This window comes from Emys orbicularis, chromosome 8 (genome assembly GCF_028017835.1).
Source record: "Emys orbicularis isolate rEmyOrb1 chromosome 8, rEmyOrb1.hap1, whole genome shotgun sequence".
NCBI classification, from domain to species: Eukaryota; Metazoa; Chordata; order Testudines; family Emydidae; genus Emys; species Emys orbicularis.
In genome coordinates this window covers 11,141,758-11,162,716 of record NC_088690.1, presented here as the reverse complement: position 1 = coordinate 11,162,716, position 20,959 = coordinate 11,141,758, and the positions used below count along the sequence as shown (strand labels likewise).

General features: G+C 41.3%; 1 protein-coding gene across 1 annotated transcript in view; it reads left to right on the top strand.

Annotated features, from left to right (window-relative positions):
- The window catches only part of TUT4 (terminal uridylyl transferase 4), a 77,887-nt gene that overhangs the window by 14,557 nt on the left and 42,371 nt on the right, over positions 1–20,959 (top strand). The window contains exons 6-10 of the mRNA XM_065408902.1: positions 3,675–3,852; positions 7,883–7,971; positions 12,505–12,556; positions 18,111–18,180; positions 20,739–20,865. Coding sequence (XP_065264974.1) covers positions 3,675–3,852; positions 7,883–7,971; positions 12,505–12,556; positions 18,111–18,180; positions 20,739–20,865 — 516 coding nt within the window. The remainder of the gene's footprint in view (positions 1–3,674; positions 3,853–7,882; positions 7,972–12,504; positions 12,557–18,110; positions 18,181–20,738; positions 20,866–20,959) is intronic.

Here is a 20,959-nt window from a genome sequence, read left to right as displayed (position 1 = left end):
TGTAATACTGTTTATGTTGTAACCAGAATTCTCTATATAATATAACATTTCCTTTGAACTAGAAAATACAGAATGTGGAATACCTGACCCACAAACCTATCCAGGTGACTCAGAAAGTATCTAGTTCACCCTCTGATACTTGGAGCTAAAATTTTTGATAAAGTTCACTCTTAGAAGTACTACCTATAAAAAACAGAACTTCTGTGGGGTACATTGCCATGTTAGCCAGTTGGTGTGGCCCATTAGAATGTTGCATATAAAAATAGTAATAATTTTTTCAGAAGCAATCATTTTTTCTATACTCCTGGGAGAATTCTGCAACAAAAAATTAAAAATTATGTGCATAATATATTAAAATTATGCAAAATTCGGTATATTTTGTCTGTCAAAATAACACAATATAAATACACCAGTTTCAATTATTTTTGGTCATTTATTTCAAAATACTTGTCAGCAAGTATGTCTGTAACAACACAGACAACAAAAAAGATTCAGGAAATGTTTTTGTTTCTTGACAAATAGATGCCTTATTAGGCATATTAATACAGAACTCTGAGTAATAATTCATTTAAACTACAATAGAGAACTGTATTTCCCGCACCCCTGAGAAGCAGTGCAAAGGCTTGTGGGATTCAGGGATAACGGAGGAGCTGAGGGAGAGGGAAGTAAATTGCTGGGAAGGAGCCTGGGTGTGAACTTGGGGGGTTGTTGGGTATGAATGGGAAAAGTATGGAACAGATTTTTTTGGGGGTGGGGAAGGGATTGTTAGGGAGCTTCCCCCATGCAGACGCTGGCTGATCCCTAGCCTCTCCCATTCAGTCAGGAACATCTGCCCCGTCTCTGTGTTCCTGTGCCCCCATGTGTTCTTGCACTCCCTGTCCATGTCCCTCCACCCCCACTCAGACACCCACTCCCCCCATCCCCATGTGACCCTGCACCCCCTCCGCCGTCCCTATGTGACTCTGTACCCCCTCCCCGCCCCATGTGTCTCTATGCCCCCACCCAGCCACTCCCCTGTCCCTATGTAGTTCTGAACCCCCTCCCCCATAACCATGTGGCCCTGCACCTCCCTCCCCCTGTGGCCCTCTGCCTCCACTCCCATTCAGCCCCTGCCCCAGTCTGTCCTCCCCCACTAGCCCTTATGAGCCCCTGTCTGACCCCCCCCCGGCCGCCCACACTCTGTGTCTTCATAGCCCCGTCTCCTGACCTGGCCTGACTGGCACTGTGAAGAAGGCAGGCTCTTTCTCTTGCCTCGCTGGCCGGGAGCTGCTGCTGTGGTCTATCGCCACAGCGCCCTCTGGTGGGCAAAAGGCGGAACTGCAGCAACATTTCGTCAGAAGCTTTTTTCTGTGCAAAAAATTAAAAATATATGTGGGTCATTAATTATGGGCATGCGCAGTAGTGCAGAATTCCCCCAGGTGTAATTTCTAAGATGTCTATCTCTGTAATATCTAAATGCCATAACATTTTTAAAAAGGTCTTCATTAATTCTTCAAGAGAAGGAACCTGTTCTTCCCTTGTCACCATTTACTTTTAAGCTAATCCGTTATGAGTAGATGGATATAGGTGTTTTTCTCTAGGAGCAGGTTGCTGGGGACATTCTGAAGTTTAGCTGTTGGAGCAAATACCTGATGAAGAGTTCTGCATTGTAGTCTGAAGGTTGCAAGATTTGGCCATACCCTAATCTCCAGTGGTAGCATATTCCACAGTTGAGAGCACTTTATTGAGACTATTGAGAATGCTCTTCTTCAGCTTATAATTCATATCAGGATTCCATCACTCATGACGTCTCTATTGAATATAAATGACTTGGGGAGCTGCACAGAATGGGGAAGTCCTTGAGATAGATTGGTTCTACCCTATTTAGGTCTTTAATGATAAGGACTGGGATCTTGGACTTCTCAGAACTGAACTGGCAGCCTATGTATGGCACAAGTTTTGGTATGATGTGCTCTCATTGGTCTGCTTCACTTAATAGGTATTTTTTTGTGTGCTGAATTATCTCTAGTTTGTGGGTTGGCTTCTGGGTCAGACTAAGGTATAGTGTGTTGTAATATTCCAGTCTTGAAGCGACAAAATCACAGATCCCTATAATTAGTTCTGCATTTGAGACCAAAGGGCATGATCTAGCCAGGAGATGTGAAATAAGGTGTTTTTGGCCACTGTTGCTACATTGGTATATCTGAATAGTCAGGGTGGGAGGGTGAGATGTGGATACTTCTAATTAATGGGTGAAAAGCTGGGTTTGATCTGTGCCATTTGTTGTTCACTGTCATTTTAATTTATAGCGTAAGCCCAGATTCACAATGATGGGTGCAAAATACACTTTTAAATGGTATTTTGTAAAATATGCCCCTCCATTCCCATCCAGTGGGTCTAAGACTCAGTTGAAGCCCTAAAAATATCATGTGTTTCTAATTTTATACATCTAAGTATACACTCTTTTATATATTATATGTTATAATACACCTCTACCTCAATATAAAGCTATCCTCGGGAGCCAAAAAATCTTACTGCGTTATAGGTGAAACCGCGTTATATTGAACTTGCTTTGATCCACCGGAGTGCGCAGCCCTGCCCCCCCGGAGCACTGCTTTACCGCGTTATATCCGAATTCGTGTTATATCGGGTCGCGGTGTATTAACATTAATATTCCAGTAGTGCAAAAAGACCAATCAGGTCACATATTATAAAACGTATGAGAGCTGAGGTTAGATACATTTACCTTAATGAGTGACTAAACTAGCTTACCAATAGCAGCTTCTGCACCAAAAAACCCCCAGACAAACAAAAAACAGACCCCACAGAAAAACAAACCCAACAGTGACAAAATAAATAATTTTAAAAAATCTTGCAAAATTTGTATTATTTTTGTTGTCATGTTTTAATTTTTAAAATAAGGAAATCAAAATAGAGCTAACTTGATAAATAAACGTGAACTGTGTACATATAAGTGTGGAGATCTGGTCAACACTTTTATTATGGTGCTGTGTTCTGCGGATGCATAACAGGTTGTTAGTCACTTATTCAAAAACTATGCTATTGATTAAGATGTTTCCATGGTGAGTCATACAATTTCAATTAATCAGTGAATTTCAGAACCAAGTAGTGATCACTGCTGATTCCAGGTGATGTGAGATTTATCAGGTTTTAATGCTCCTAAAGTAGTTATCTCCAATAAATGAAGTTAATTATTATAATCCAATTGATTAAAACTAGCACTTGATGAGAGGAACTGGTTGGGCTGTAGTGAGAGGAGAACAAGCTCCTTATATTTAATTGGGAGTCAGGGGAAACTGTTTGCCTCACTGGAGTCCTGCACATGGGCTCTCCGTTCAGTCACTAGTGTTTATTGTGCAAGAAAAAAAATACAGCTTCTTTCATGTCTTTGGATAAACTCTGTTTCAGAGCTCTCAGCCATGCAAATGTAATTCAGGGAACATAACCCTTCAGATTCCTTCCTTGGCTGTCGGCCCTGCAAAAACCTGTTCCTTTTCTAACATGGAGCATCTAGTGTCATTTCCATGAGCCCAGTTGTCATATATGCCAATTGGCTGTGCAGAGTTTGAATCCTGTGGAAATGTGCTGGTCAGAGCACCATATAAAGCAAACCCTCAAGTTAAAAATAATATAATCAAGTACAATTATCCTCTTATCATCCAAAAATTCTCCAGGAAAAACAGGAAGAAAATGAGCTGCGTGGCCTCCCAGCTTCCTCCCCTGCACAGGTGGCTGCTTTGACTTTTACACTCATGGAGGCAGCAAATGAACAAGGCATATCAGATGATGACTTCAGAATCCGCCAAGAAATTGTAAACGAGATGGAGAAGATTATTCAACAGCCCTTACCAGGTATGCATGATGTCCCTCATTTTCTTTAAATGCAAGACATTCTCTTAATTTATTCTAACAATTATAAGTTAAATCTTGCTCTCTTCATCAGTGTGGAATAGTTAATTTTGTTTGAAATGTCTTTATTATATCTTTAGAAGTATCAGGAATGTCAAGTCTTACCTTCCCTGGTTTTGTTAGCCGGCTTGTTTGAGGTCTCAAAGAGATTTAGCTCCCAGTTGCACAAACTCTTACATATGTGCTTAACTTTACACAAGCGTTTTTAGGATCAAAGTACCAGTCCTTAATCGTAGTGGTGGGGCTATAACAAAAATCTTTCTTCTTACAAGTATTTGTAATGCATTTAAATTAAATAGATGTAAACAAAACAAAGAATTTTAAACAGTGTGACTAAATGTCACTTCCCTTCTCAATTAAGTAAGTTTTACTTTTTCTCTACCAGTTCTCCAGTTGTCTGTGGAATCTGTCAGGATAGACAAGACTTGAATTAATAAAGTTTAAAAAAAATTAAAAAGAAACAGCAAAAAAAAATACTCAACCCCAATAGTTTTATTTATAGGTCACCCTTGATACATAGGTGCAACATAGACTACAAGTCCTCATATGCATTATTTTACTGAAAGTGGAGGTCTTTTAAATCCAGAAGGAGCATAGCTCTCACAGGCAGCTCTCCATGTTAAATATGAGGGCAATGGGTCCTCAACTGAGCAAAATTGCTTGCAGAAGTTGATAATTTTGTTTACATCTGAGTATCTAAATTCCAAATGTTATTTCATACTGTTCGTGCTCTCTTTTTAATGCCATTGGCAATTTAGAAGTTCAATGGTGAGTGACCCTCACCAATGCAGTAACGACATAAACTAGTTTGACTGAATTTGTAAACAACCTGGGGATTAGTAAAGAACCAGGGTGGCACGTCTGTTAGTGGAAAAGATTGTGTGCAGTCAGTGACATTTCAGTCTCAGTGATCTCTTTAAATAATTATACCTGGTAGATGTATGTTTCTAGTGGGATTAACTACGGCCTTAAGTTTGTTTTCTTTGGACTTTCAGTGATTTGAGTATTATTGCACGTGCCAAATATGAACCATGCATTGCAAAGGCCTGTGGTGGTTATGGATAGTAACATCAGAATTTTGAAAATTATCAAGAAAGTTTCTGTTTAACATTCACTATGGGCCCGATATTCAGAAGTGCTGATGACCCACAAATCCCACTGAAGTCAATGGGAGCTGCAGGTGCTGATCACCTTTTAAAATCAGGCCATATATGCTTTCTAGACAAAATGTAAATCCCATTTAAATTAATAGACTAGATAACATTGTTGCTTTTTTTTTTTTTTTTTACAGTATTACTTATTGATGAAAGTATTTTTGTCTTGTTCATTTCATCCAAACCTTCCATATATAATTTTTTTATTTTGCCTTCATTGCTTCTCTTCTCCTTCTCTTACAGCTCTGGAGGTCTGTTATGGCTTCCAAGAAACACCTGAATGCCTTTATTGTTCTTAACAGCTATGCACACTGTCTCTGCTGTGTCAGCCAAAATACTTACATAATACCTCTCTGTAGATTCAGTATCAGCTTCACCCATCCTTCTCCTCTTGCTTTATTTTGCTCATATATTTTGTAAACTCTTTATTTTGATCACATATTTTGTAAATCTTCATACATTAGCCATCCTTCATGTTACTTCACTAACAAAATATTGAACTTTCAAATCCAATTTATGTATGTCCCTATAATTTATATTGTTGATTTTTATTTTCCTTCTTTGCTTTAACTTCTTATCTCCTATGATGCTAATTGGTAGACTCAAAACAAGAGAGCAGATATTTGAAGCTAGACAAATGTATCAACATTATGTTAGCAATAGTTGAATTATCAGAGAAGCTGCAGTGAATGAGGTATTGGTCTTTCATTGGCAGACAATAGCTTTTCTAGCAGATTTCATTTATATCAAAATTGCCTAGAAATTAATATGTTATCTTTTTTTGTTTGATAAATAGCTACTTTCCCCCCCCTTCTCAATAAAAGTGTAGTAATAATTAAGACTTTTTTGTTCATTTTAGGGGTAATGATCTCTTATGCTTCTTAAACATACACTATGCATATTAACTAAAATATGATGGTAAATAGAGAAAATGATACTAGTAATGGAAGACAATTTGTTGTGCTCCTTTTTAAAAACTGGTTTCTGGATTTTAATTTTATCAAATGCTGACTAAAATTTTTATCCAGTAACAGTCCAGGAACAACTGAACATTCTGGCTTGTTTTGTTCACAAGAGTCCACCATAAAAAAAAGAAGTCAACTCCCCTCTTACAGGGATGCATGAAAAATGATGACTTTGACAATTTTAGCTCCCTGGTTAACATACACAAGACTATTCCACAGGGTCTCATTACTTCTGGTCAGTGGAATGTTCTGTATATATGTGGAAAACAGTTTCTACCAAGCCATGATTTCTCCTGAGAATCTGTAGATTCTTTGGTTTGATCACAGCCAGGATAAAGGCAACTAATATTGTTTTAGCAGCATGGTCCTAAATTGTGGGGAGGAGGGACTACTCCCAGTTTTGTGGTTAGCCTGATTTTGTCCAATGACTACAGCACAAATATCACAGAATAATTATCTCCTACATAAAATACATCAAAATGTTTCATAAATAATTTTGTGCGATGGAATGGTATTTGCTTATGATACCATTGTCTGGCTTAGAACAGGCCTAATGTGTATTTGAACTGGTCAGAAACCATTGTAGCTCTAGAAATACAATTGTTTAAGTAGATACTGTACTTCTGTGGCTATGATGGTTTCCAGGTTGCTCAATTATGTTTTGTGTGTAAGTTTTACTGTTGAATAATGCACAGGCACTTGCTAATCTAATTATTTGGCACAGATGCCATGGTAAATACAAGGAGTAATATTTGTGGCAAAGGAGTATATCAGACAAAAGTTTTACGGCTGATTGGATGCTCAGGTGGAACAGTGCTACTTGATAACCACCTAAACTTTATTAAAAAGTATACACTAACACCATGACACTAACTGTAGTTTACAGGATAAAAAATAAATAAATTACAGCATAAAAATTTAGAGAACAATATTTTCTTTATTGTGAGAGTGTGAAAATTGTGTTCTTTGAGTTTCCTGTTTTCTGTGATGCCACATTGGAAGTGTGGCTAGAATGAGTAACCGAGTGGGGGAGGTGATTAATCATTCATTAGGGTATAACTGCTGAGGTTAGATATAGTGTCTCAAGAAAGTTTTAAATGTCATCAGTGAGGGGATAATTTGGCCAATCATCACTTAAACCTATAATAGGGTGGCTTGCCCCTTAAGGGCTAGGAGGGCTGTAGCTAACTAATCTTGATTACAGAATGAGGCATACTTGGGTTGAATCAGGTAATTCAACCCTGAAGCAGGAAGTTGCAGTGAAGTGGGGAGAGCCCAGGAAGCTGTGGTGGAGTCTGCAGAAACTGAGGAAAGCTCTCCAGGCACAAAGGCCTGGGATGATACATATACACTGCTAAAAAACCACAGACTCATGGCAACAAGTCTCAGAGCCTGGGTTAACTGACTAAGCTTGTGCTGAAACATGGTGAAGGGGGTAGGTCTCAGAGCCCTCATAGGAATGTCTATTCTGCTATTTTTTATCCCCTAGCACAAGCCAAGTCAGTTGACCCACGCTGTAAGCCTTCCTGCTGGCTTTCCCTGCCCTCCCGGTATTGATGTATGTGGAAAGATCCTTTCCAAACAGGGGAGAGACTGCCAAGGCCCCAGGCAGGAAGACCTGAGAGGAGAAAGAGAAATCTTGGGTTGTGTGGACTTATGAATGGACTTTGTGTTGGGGTTTTGAGTTTTAATAAACCTAGTCTTCAAAGAGGGCTGTTTTTGACCAAGACAAAGCCTGACGGGAAATTTTATTAGAACAGTTCAAGAGGGGAAAATGAAGCAGGCTACCCTAGGCCACGAGGGGGCGTACTGGAGGCGGCCAGCCAAGTTACAAAGCCTTTCTCTGTTTTCCAGAGTGTTCACTGAGGATGTATGGCTCCTGTCTAACTAGATTTGCTTTTAAAACCAGTGATGTTAATATTGACATAAAATTTCCCTCCAAGGTAAGTAGTATCTTGTCATAACTAAAAAGAGTCAATAACCTGCACGTTATATCTGCTCCATTGTCTTTATCTTCCACTAAGGCTAATTGTTGTAATAGCAAATAGCACATAGTTTGAACGTTATTTGGTATTTTGATATATTGTAAGTAGGGCTGTCAATTAATCGCAGTTAACTCACGTGATTAACTCAAAAAAATTAATCGCGATTAAAAAAATGAATCATGATTAATCGTGGTTTTAATTGCATTGTTAAACAATAGAATACCAATTTTAATTTATTAAATTTTTTGGATGTTTTTCTACATTTTCAAATATATTAATTTGACTTGCAACACAGAATACAAAGTGTACAGTGTTCACTTTATATTATTATTTTTTATTACAAATATTTGTACTGTAAAAATGATACAAGTACTGTTGTGCAATCTCTTTATCATGAAAGTGCAACTTACAAATGTAGATTTTTGTTTTGTTTTGTTACAACTGCACTCAAAAACAAAACAGTGTAAAAGTTTAGAGCCTACAAGTCCACTCAGTCTACTTCTTGTTCAGCCAATTGCTAAGACAAACAAGTTTGTTTACATTTACAGGAGATAATGCTGCCTGCTTCTTATTTACAATGTCACTTGAAAGTGAGAACAGACATTCGCATGGCACTTTTGTAGCCGACATTGCAAGGTATTTATGTGCCAGATATGGTAAACATTCGTATGCTCCTTCATGCTTCGGCCACCATTCCAGAGGACACGCTTCCATGCTGATGGCACTCGTTAAAAAAAAAAAAGCGTTAACTAAATTTGTGACTGAACTCGGGGGAGAATTGTATGTCTCCTGCTCTATTTTACCCACATTCTGCCATATATTTCATGTTATAGCAGTCTTGGATGATGACCGAGCACATGTTGTTCGTTTTAAGAACACTTTCACTGCAGATTTCACAAAACGCAAAGAAGGTACCAGTGTGAGATTTCTAAAGATAGCTACAGCACTTGACCCAAGGTTTAAGAATCTGAAGTGCCTTCCAAAATCGGAGAGGGAGGAGGTATGGAGCATGCTTTCAGAAGTCTTAAAAGAGCAACACTCTGATGTGGAAACTACAGTACCCAAACCACCAAAAAAGAAAATCAACCTTCTGCTGGTGACATCTGACTCAGATGATGAAAATGAACATGCATCGGTCCGCACGGCTTTGGATCGTTATTGAGCATAACCTGTCATCAGCATGGACGCATGTCTTCTGAAATGGTGGTTGAAGCATGAAGGGACATATGAATCTTTAGCGCATTGGGCACATAAATATCTTGCGACGCCGGCTACAACAGTGCTGTGTGAACAGGGGCGGCTCCAGGCACCAGCACACCAAGTGCGTGCCTGGGGTGGCAAGCCGCGGGGGGCGGCCTGCTGGTCGCTGTGGGGGCGGCAGTCAGGGAGCCTTCGGTGGCATGCCTGCGTGAGGTCGCCGGTCCTGCGGCTTCGGCGGCAATTCGGTGGCGGGTACGCCGAAGCCGCGGGACCGGCGGACCTCCTGCAGGCATGCCGCCGAATCCGTGTTACCAGCAGACCTCCCGCAGGCGCGCCGCCGAGAGCCGCCTGACTGCCGTGCTTGGGGCGGCAAAATACATAGAGCCACCCCTGTGTGCGAACGCCTGTTCTCACTTTCAGGTGACATTGTAAACAAGAACCGGGCAGCTTTATCTCCTGCAAATGTAAACAAGCTTGTTTGTCTGAACGATTGGCTGAACAAGAAGTAGGATTGAGTGGACTTGTACGCTCTAAAGTTTTATATTGTTTTATTTTTGAATTAAGTTTTTTTTTTGCACATAATTCTAATTTTTTGTAAGTTCAACTTTCATGATAAAACGATTGCACTACAGTACTTGTATTAGGTGAATTGAAAAATACTATTTGTTTTGTTTTTACAGTGCAAATATTTGTAATAAAATAAATATAAAGTGAGCAATGTACACTTTGTATTGTGTGCTGTAATTGAAATCAATATATTTGAAAATGTAGAAAACAGCCAAAATATTTAAATAAATGTTATTCTATTATTGTTTAACAGCGCAATTAATTGTGATTAATTTTTTTAATCGCTTGACAGCCCTAATTGTAAATCAAATTGACAAAAGTTTTATCATTTTGCATCGTTTCAAGAAAATTACATCTACATGGTAGCTTTAATTTCATTTTTTTGCAGCTTTATGTGGGCTACTAGCCATTTTCTTTTCTATTCTACTGAATCTGCTTCTAAGCATTAGAAATTAAATGCAAATAATTTACCCCAAATAAACTGTGTATTTTTATGTACAGGATGCCCAAATAGTAAGTGTTGAAAAGTCACTAAACACACAAACTTTATGGAAAGTTGTCTTAAAATTGCCATCATATTTCCTTTTATATTCTATTCAGCTCCTTGTTGCTGTCACATCCCAGATATCACAAATACCGAAAACTCCTCCAGAATAATGGAGCTGGCCCTTAGGAGGCTAAGGTTATTGGTGCATTTTTATAATACATGGGGTGATCATCTTTAACTTAATACAAAAGTAATGTAAGAAACAAAACACATAAGTAAAACAAAAAAAAACCCAACACCCCCAAAACATACTCAAAAACCTTACTACCGTCGGCTCTTTTGTTCCAGTGAAGTTCATGACAACTGTGTTGGTACTTTGGGGTGCATATCTGAGTATTGCATTCTGAGGTGTTGCAGCCATTAGGATCAGCTGGAGCTACACTTAAAGCAAATACATGCTCAGTACCCCATGTCTGTTGTTGGTTGGGTCTCTGAGCACATAAAAATAAATTATTAACTCATTTTTGGTAAACTATTTCCAGTTCACCTTTAAAATATTGTTTTGATAAGTATATTAGGTTTCTGAAAAATAAGATTTTTTCCATGTATAAAAATGTTACTTTAACAAAATTCATCAAGTAAACCAAACTTATTTGACAAGCTCAAGAGCTACTCCTGAGTGCATTCTGCACCAAAAAATTAAAAATTCTGTGCCAAAAAATGAAAATGCTGCACATAATATTTTAAAATTCTGCAAAATTCTGCAAGTGTTATTTGTCAAATAAATGTAGAGGCTCCAGCACGGCATTGGGGAGCACAGGCCACTGGCTGCACAGAGGTCGGAGATCACTGTGCTGCTTTTCCCCCTCCCCCCTTCCCGGACACAGACTCAGTGGTGAGACTGCACCCAACCCTGACAGTGAAAGGACTGGACCTGCCCCAGAAACACCCCAGGGCCCTGCCCCTCCATGCCAGGTGCAGGAGGCAGGCTCAGCAAGGCAGGATCCAAGTATGGAGGGGCTCAGTGTGGGGGGGATCCAGGTGTGAGTTGAGAGGGTTCTGTGTGTGGCAATCTGGGTGTGGACAGCTCAGTGGGGCATCCGGGTGCGGAGGGTATCTGGATGCACAGGGGCTTGGGGGTTTCTGGGTGCAATGGTAATGGAACTCTGCAGAGGGGTCCAGATGAAGGTGGTTGGGGCTCAGCGGGGTGTGTGTGTCTGGGTGTGGGGGATAGAGCTCGGCAGGGGGGTCTGGGTGTGGGTGGCTCAGTGGAGAGGTCCAGAGGCTGGGGGAGTGGGGCTCAGTGGGGTGGGAATCTGGGTACGAGTGGCTCATTGGGGTGGTACAGGGGGACTGGGGCTCATTGGGGGTGGTTCTGAGTGCAGGGGGCTGAGGCTCGTTGGGAGGGCCTGGGTATGAGGGGATCTGGATGCATGGGGGTTGGGCGGATGGGGTAGCAGCTCCCTGCACCTGAGGAGCGATGAGTGCAAGAAGGGGGAGGGGTGGGGGAGGAAGGAGGAGTTTGCCTAGCTTCCTGCAGCTGGGGGAGAAATCTGGGGGTGGGTCTGACTCAGCCCCGGATGCCGGGGAAGAGGAAGTCCCATCCTCCCCAGCCCAGCAGCTGAGCTCAGCGCAGGGTAGGAGCCACCAGCCGGGTCTTCCCGAGTCCTGCCTCCTGCCCCACACTGATTTACTTCTCTGCCGGCTGTCCTGGGCACCCAAAACATACTGCTGGGGACGGTTGCATTACCGCTCTTGTGGCTTCCCTTTGCTTCCCAGTCAGAAAGTCATTTTTCTACAGGGAAGCAAAGAAATAATTGGGGGACATAAAGTCTGCGCATGTGCAGTGGCACAGAATTCCCCCAGGAGTAAAGAGCCAACACTTACAGCTGAACATACACCATATCAGAGGATTCAGATTTCAAAAATATTCAAATTATTTTTTAATGTGTAGATGGAGCAGATGGGTTTACCAGAAGAGTTCATAGAATATAACTTAAAAGAGAAAGCTGTCTGAATTATTTATTAGCACCCATTTTCATGGAGTAGATGAACATATTTAACATTTTTCATAAATATCAGTAGATGAGTACAATGAATTATTGTAGGAAAATTTACGATAAACGTTATGTATTTAAATTGTACAACTTAAATGGTGTTAAACTAATTATAAAATTCAGTAATTCAGTTTCTGAATAAAATAACCTGTCCTAATTTTGTTTGGTCCTCATTTTTAGATGAGTCACCCAGATGTTCTGATACAGGTGCTTGACATTTTAAAAAACTGTGGTGAGTTAACCGTAATTGATGCTTGCTTACGTAACTGCTTTTTGTAATAACGTTGCTGGGAAAAATACAACAAAAAGCACACAGAATATTTTAATTACAAAAAGGATAGAGATTTTATGTTTTACTGTAGCCGTTTTCAGTCAGTTTAATGCTAGTGAATGGTGCTAGACTGGCACTGACTGCTTCTTGGAGCAGCTACTCCTGGAAACCACAAGGGAAGAGGCAACTCTTAGTTTAGTTCTATGTAGAGCACAGGATCTGGTCCAAGAGGTGAATATAGCTAAACTGATCAGTAATAGTGACTATAATGTAATTAAATTGAACATCTTTGTGGAGGGAAAATACCAAAGAAGCCCTAGACAATAGCTTTTAACTTCAAGAAGGAAATTACAAGAAAAATCACAAGGGTGAAATGCCTGCAAGCCACATAGAAACTTAAAAAACACCATAAAAGAGGCTCAAATTAAATGTATACCCCAGATAAAATAATAAGAGGACCAAAAAATGCCACCATGGTTAAACATCAGAGTAAAAGAGGCAGTTAGAGGAAAAAAGGCATGCTTTAAAAATTGTAAGTCAAGTCACACTGAGGAGAATAGAAAGGAGCATAAACTCTGGCAAGTCAAGTATTGAAGTATAATTAGGCAGGCCAAAAATAAATTGAAGAACAACTAGGAAAAGACACAAAAACTAACAGCAAAACATTTTTTAAGTACATCAGAAGCAGGAAGTCTGCAAAACAATCAGTGGAGCCACTGGATGATCGAGGTGCTATGGAGCACTAGAGAAAGACCAGGCTATTGTGGAGAAGCTAAATGAATTCTTTGCATCAGTCTTCACTGCAGAGGATGTGAGGGAGATTCCCACACCTTAGCCATTCTTTTTAGGTGACAGATTTGAAGAACTGTCCTGGATTGGGGTGTCAGTAGAGGACGTTTTGGAACAAATTGATAAATTAAAAGCGGTAGGCAACCTATGGCACGCGTGCCGAAGGTGGCACGCAAGCTGATTTTCAGTGGCACTCACACTGCCTGGGTCCTGGCCACCGGTCTGGAGGGCCCTGCATTTTAATTTAATTTTAAATGAAGCTTCTTAAACATTTTAAAAACCTTATTTACTTTACATACAACAATAGTTTAGTTATATATTATAGACTTATAGAAAGAGACCTTCTAAAAACGTTAAAATGTATTACTGGCATGCGAAACCTTAAATTAAAGCGAATAAATGAAGACTCGGCACATCACTTCTGAATGGTTGCCAACCCCTGAATTAAACAGTAATAAGTCATCAGGACCAGATAGTATTCAACCAAGAGTTCTGAAGGAACTCAAATATGAAATTGCAGGACTACTATCAGTGGTATGTAACCTGTCATTTAAATTAGCTTCTGTACCAGATGGCTGGAGGATAGCTAATGTGACACGTTTTTTAAAAAGGCCCCAGAGGTGATCCTGGCAATTACAGGCCAGTAAGCCTAACTTCAGTACCAAGCAAATTGGTTGAAACTATGGTAAAGAACAGAATAACCAGATACATAGATGAACACAATTTGTTGGAGAAGAGTCTGCATGGCTTTTGTAAAGGGAAATCATGCTTCACCAATCTATTAGAATTCTTTGACGGGGTCAACAAATATGTGAACAAGGGTGATCAAGTGGATATAGTGTACTTGGACTTTCAGAAAGCCTTTGACAAGGCCACACACCAAATGTTCTTAAGCAAAGTAAGCAGTCATGGGACAAGATGAGGGGATCCTCTCCTGGATCAATAACTGGTTAAAAGATAGGAAACAAAGGGTAGAAATAAATGGTCAATTTTCAGAATTGAGAGAGGTAAATAGTAGGATCACCCAGAGGTCTGTACTGGGATCAGTGCTGTTCAACATATTCACAAATGATATGTAAAAAGGGGTAAATAGTGAGTTGGCAAAGTTTGGCGATGATACAAAATTACTCAAGATAGTTACGTCCAAAGCAGACCGCGAAGAGTTAAAAAGATATCTCAGAAGAGTCTCAGGTGGTCGTGAGATCATTATAGGCAGCCATGGTGCGTTTGATATGTCCACAAGGTCAATGGCCAGGGTTGTCACAATGAGATGGGCCTCATGGTTCCAAGCACTGGGCAAGGTATCGTGCAAAGTACAGGCTATTGTAGAGGACCTGCCCTTTGAGGGATTGGAGCTCATCAGCCGGAGAACAGACTAAAGCCTACACTCTCTCAGTGACTTAAGGGACACTGGGAATCTACACACTGGCTCTCTATAGAAGACTATACAAGCATCAGTTCCAGCAAAGAGACGACTGCTTCTTACATATGGAGTTGACAGAGTAGCAACACAGACAGAAGCCCAGATGCTTCAGGGGATTCCCATCTTGCCCCTCCTCGGCAAGCCTCTCGGAGGCAGCAGTTTTAACAGGAGTGTCGAATCATACCTAAAGCCAATCCAGAGCCTTCTCCCACTTTCAGGAACCATCTTGCTGCTTTCCCCAGGCCTATGTGGCCATCACAGCTTACAATGGGCATTAGTCATCATTGCCCAAAGCTACCCTATATACTTCCACTCTTACCCCACCCTGCTCTCTTCCTTATACATTTGCAGGGGTCCTTCTCACAAGAGCCTGTTATAAACAGAAATGGCCTCATTGCTTTGTCTAGGAGGCAAAGAAGAGATACTACACCCAATATTTCCTTATCCCAAAGAAGAAAGGTGGTTTTTGTCCTATCCTTGCCCTGCAGAGACTGAATGTGTATATACACCACCTCAGATTCAGAATGGTAATGCTTGTGTACATTTCTCAAGACTGATGAGTGTTTCTTGATGTCCAGGATATGTACTTCCACATAGCCATCCATCCGTCTTATCGGGAGTATCTAAGATTCATGGTGGGCCCACTCATTACTAGTATGAGGTACTGCCATTTGGACTCCATGGAACCAAGAGTCTTTATGAAGTGCCTACTGATAGTTGCGGCACATCTCAGCAGGAAGTGCATTCATATCTACTCTTACCTGGACAACTGGCTGAAGCAGTGCAGATCCCAGAAGGAGATGGCAGCAAGCCTGGAATTGACACTGTGTTCTCTCAGTTATAAATAAATATATGGTGATATACCTATCTCCTAGAGCTGGAAGGGAACCCTGAAATGTCATTGAGTCCAGCCCCCTGCCTTCACTAGCAGGACCAAGTATTGATTTTTCCCCAGATCCCTAAGTGGCCCCCTCAAGGATTGAACTCACAACCCTGGGTTTAGCAGGCCAATGCTCAAACCACTGAGCTATCCCTCCCCCACTCTTGGTACACTCCAAAAAAATCATCTTACCATATTGCAGGCGATAGAGTGCAAAAGAGCCATAATTGGCTCCAGATTTCAGTGCAGTCACTAGTGGTTGGGATAGAATCAAACCTGTCTATGATGAGTCAGATATGTCTGGGGTGCTAGGCCATATATCAGTATGGATGTATGTGATGGCACTTGCCAGACTTCATCTCTGGCCATTCCAACTCTGGCTCACACCAGTCTGTTCCCTGGCAAAACACCAGATGTATGAGAAGATCATGATTCCATCTCACATCATCACAGAACTCAGATGGTGAAAGGAACCTACAAATGTGTGCAGTGGGTTCCCTCCCCTACAAGGACTCTAATCACAGATGTGTCAGGAACAGGCTTGGGGAGCCCACCCAGACCATCTAAAGATGCAAGGGACTTGGTCCCTAGAAAATACAGTGTTTCACATCAATGTCCTGGAGCTCAGAGCCATCACACTAACCTGTATGCCCTTCCTACCTGTTTTCCAAAACTCCATACTGCAGATTGTGATGGACAACATGTCAAGAATGGTCTATATAAACAAGTAAGGTGGTGCACACTTGTTCCTCCTAGTTCTAGAAACTATGAAGCTCTGGACATGGTGCCACGATCACGGGATAACCCCAATGGTTCTTCATCTCCTAGGAGTCAGCAACATCCTGGCACTCAGTCTGTTACCACACATGAGTGTACATTGAGGAAGTCCATCATAAAGCCGATATTCTTGCATTGGGGGAACCATCTGATAGACCTGTTTGCCCCCAGTGTCAATGCAAAGAGCCAGAACTTTTGTTCCAAAGGGGTTGTGAACCTGAGGTAGTTACTGGATGTCTTCCTTCTGCAAGGATCTCATGGCGTTCTGTATGCATTTTCACTAATTTTCCCTCATCCCCAGGGTAACTTCCAAAATCAAGAGACAAAGCCACGATTAGTCTAATATTCTGCACTAGCAAGTTTTGGCTGACAGAACTATATACATGTTCATTCAGCCAATGATCTAGCTCCCAGACTGCCCAAAAGTGATCTCACAGCACCACAGCCAGATACTCCACCCAGACCTGAAGTCACTGCAACTGACAGTGTGGCTGTTTGCTGGCTGACTACCATAGATAGACTGTCCCCTCCAGGTCCAGGAAGTGCTGATAGAGAGCAGGAAAACATAAACCAGAAATATATGTTCTTCCAAATGGAAGATGTTCTCAATATGGGCAGCTCAAAAGGTTCTGGACCTGATCCAGGCCTTAATACCAAAGACCCTCAACTACCTATCGCACTTAAAACAGGCTGGCCTTTTGTTCAGTTCTGTTAAGGGCCATCTTGCAGCAATTTTGGCTTACCATACCATATGCCTCGAAAGTCATTCCCCCCCCCCCCCCCCCGATGGTATCAAAGTTCCTCAAAGGGCTATTCCATACTTACTCACTGGTCAGAGAGTTAGCCAGGTTAGACACACCTAGACATATTAGACTCATTTCAATAGAGCTTAAGCAGCCTGTGCTGCCTGTTTGAAGTATGTCCAATTTCTGGAATTTGTAGGGCAGCTATGTGGAGCTCTACACAGTCTACACATTTCCAAGACACTGTTCTTTGGTAGAGGTTCCAACATTGGATGCTCATTTTCACAGGCCTGTTCTGCAATTATTGTTTAAGTAAGACTTCTCTGATCCACTTCCAAGCAAACAGGTAACTGCTTGTTTGTCACCAAGAGTGGAATCCATGTGTACCATCACTCAAAGAAGAAAGAACGATTACTTACCTTACAATAACTGTGGTTCTTAACGATGTATTGTCCATTTGGATTTCATGCTCCAACCTCCTTTCCCACTACTATAGAGTCCTACTCCTTTGGGGTTCTGTATTGGCAAAGGAACTGAGGGATTTGTAGGCTTCCTTAGCCCTTTATGCCATTGGGTGAGGGGATGGGAGGATATTGAAGGGGCAGATGGAGCCCCAGTGGACATTGCTGTGCAAAAAAGAATCTGATGCATGAGGAGCATGTGCACCAAGAATGTAGTCCATGTGAACAATACGTTTTGAAGAACCATAGTTACTGTAACCTTTCCTCCTTACTGAATGTACTGTAGTGGTGGTGAGAATCCAAAGTGATCAGAAAATATTTAGACATATGGCACCTGCAACTTAAATGTACTTAATTTGAATCTAGCAGCTAAAAGAAACAATTAGGGAGAGCTATGTAAGACTTTTATATCTAAAATGTTTGTCTTCTCTTCCTTGTTTAGCTTTTTACTCAGATGTGGAGTCAGATTTCCATGCCAAAGTTCCTGTTGTCTTTTGCAAAGATGTTAAAAGGTTTGTTTAAAAGTTCAAAAGGATCCTTAACAATATATCAATGTTTATTCTGCTTATTCATACCTCCTGGCAGCTGGTTGCTTGCACTCCCAGCAATAAATGTCAATGTAATAATATTCATGCTAACAGTGGAAAGGATAGCCCAGAGAGAGAGGTTGGCTTCATCCTCTCACTTGGACTAGCCCTGATTCACCGAGGACACCAGTTGGGAGAGTCTGGTCATGTCCTTTCTGGATGGAGTTAAATAAGGAAAAGGGAAAGTCATTCCCAGGGGATACTTAAAATTTATACCAACCATTTAATCCAAGGATCTCAAAGCATTTCACAAATTTAAGCCTCACTACCCACATGAGAGGCTGAAAAGGGGAGATGGGCAGATAACTTCATCAACCACTGAAATGCAGCCACCTGAATGAAATTTAGCTGCTGTTTAATGGTGTACAGCACCACTATATGACAGTTTAGAATAGGAGGTATTTGGTTGAAACCAGGAGAGCCCCTGGCTACTCTTTGGGGCAGGAACTATTGCTTCCTATGTGTGTGGATGTTGCTAGCACATTATAGGAACCAACAGAATGTAAATAATAATAATTTAGGGAGGCAGAATGAAGTTTCTTGAGAGAAGATTTAGCTGGTACATCCCAGCTGTTACATTAAAAAATAAACACATAGCATAGATCTTAAACGAGTGGGTTGGCTCTGTTTTTTGTATTTAATCTGAAAAAGTCAAGGCCCTTTTACCTTTTTGGTAAAAATAAATAAATAAATAAATACAGTAACTCCTCACTTAAAGTTGTCCCCGTTAACGTTGTTTCGTTGCTGATCAATTAGGGGGAGGGATAGCTCAGTGGTTTGAGCATTGGCCTACTAAACCTAGGGTTGTGAGTTCAATCCTTGAGGGGGCCACTTAGGGATCTGGGGCAAAATCAGTACTTGGTCCTGCTAGTGAAGACAGGGGGCTGGACTCGATGACCTTTCGGGGTCCCTTCCAGCTCTATGAGATAGGTATATCTTCATATGTTGGGAACATGCTCGTTTAAAGTTGTGCAATGCTCCCTTCTAATGTCATTTGGCAGCTGCCTGCTTTGTCCACTGCTTGTAGGAAGAGCAGCCAGTTGCAGCTAGCTGGTGGGGGCTTGGAACCAGGGTGGACCGGCAGCCCCCCATCAGCTCCCCACTCCCCTAAGTTCCCTGTGCTGCAGCCGCCTAGCAGGCTAGCAATTGCCGGCAGTTCAGCTATCCCTCCCCCCCCACTGCTATGTGCTGCTCCCAGAGACTCCTGCTTACTGTGTAGGGGGGAAAGAGGGGGCTAATGTCAGGGTGTCCCCCCTGCTCCTGCACCCCGCTTACCCCTTCTCCATATAGAGCAGAGAGAGACATAGAGAGCTTGGGGCAGCAGCTGCTGTCTCAACTTCCTGATCCACTTAAAAAGACAACGCACGTAAGAGTGGGTCAGCTTACTTAAATGGGCAAATGTGCATTTCTCTCTCTCTCCCACACACAAGGTGTGGTTCTGTCTCTGTCTGCTATGCTGTCTCCTCTCCCTTGTGTTCGTGCTGCCTTGTGTGAGAGGCTACATTAACAATGTGTTAACCCTTGAGGGCTTAGCCAAGTGCTAGTTCATCATTTAGCAGCAAGGCATTCCCTGGGAAATATCCTTTCCTCTTCCACCCTCTAACTTCACCACCTCAACCAAGCTTCACAGTCATCATAGCTGTGAACAGTATTAAATTGTTTTGTTTAAAACGTATACTGTGTGTATATCTATATAATACATAGTTTTTTGTCTGGTGAAAAAAATTTCCCTGGAACATAACCCCCCCTATTTACATTAATTCTTATGGGGAAATTGGATTAGCTTAACATCGTTTCGCTTAAAGTCGCATTTTTCAGGACCATAACTACAACGTTAAGCGAGGAGTTACTGTATTAACTGAGAGAGAAGATAAATCAAGATAATACAAAGAGAAACCAAAAAAGTGAACTTCAAAGATGATAATCAAGGCCCTCGTTTACCATATATTTTATATTTAAAATACTAGCTTTTCCAAGTTTCCTTTGGTTTGGCACTCCTCCCGCTTCTACAGATTCACTTCCTCCACAAGGGCAACGAATACTAACCCATCTCAGTCAAATGTCCACTCTGTACCCAATATTATTTAATGTCAAGTGAACGATGGGGAAGGAAATAGGAGGAGGGGATAAGATATTAATCTCCATTTTGCATATGTGGAAACACACAGGAAGTTTAAGTGACTTGCATAAGGTTACAGTTAATCAGGGGCAGAGTTGAGCATAGAAAAAAAATTATCAATGACATTTTTCATTGTTATAGCTGGAAGGGATTTTTGTGAGTTCCAAATCCAACTCCTGCAGTAATGAAAATCTAACTCAGTTTGATAGGTATCATGTTGCTTGCTAAAATGGTCACTTTCATTCATGAGAGGTTTTCTGGTATTTGCTTTCAATATGCTGGGAGTGGCAATCTGTCAAACTTCGCTTACTTGGAGTTAAAATTATGAACTTAAACTGGTTTCTTATTTCTCTCTTAATGACAGTGGTTTAACTTGTAAAGTGAGTGCTAGAAATGATGTGGCCTGTCTTACAACTGACTTGCTGGCTGCACTTGGCAAACTGGAACCTGTCCTTGCTCCCTTGGTGTTGGCTTTCCGCTACTGGGCTAGAGTAAGTTAATACAAATAAAGACCGCTTAAACATGTCTGTTCTCCCCTTGAGGCTTGCACATAAAGTATAATACAGCAACAAATGTGTTATGGGA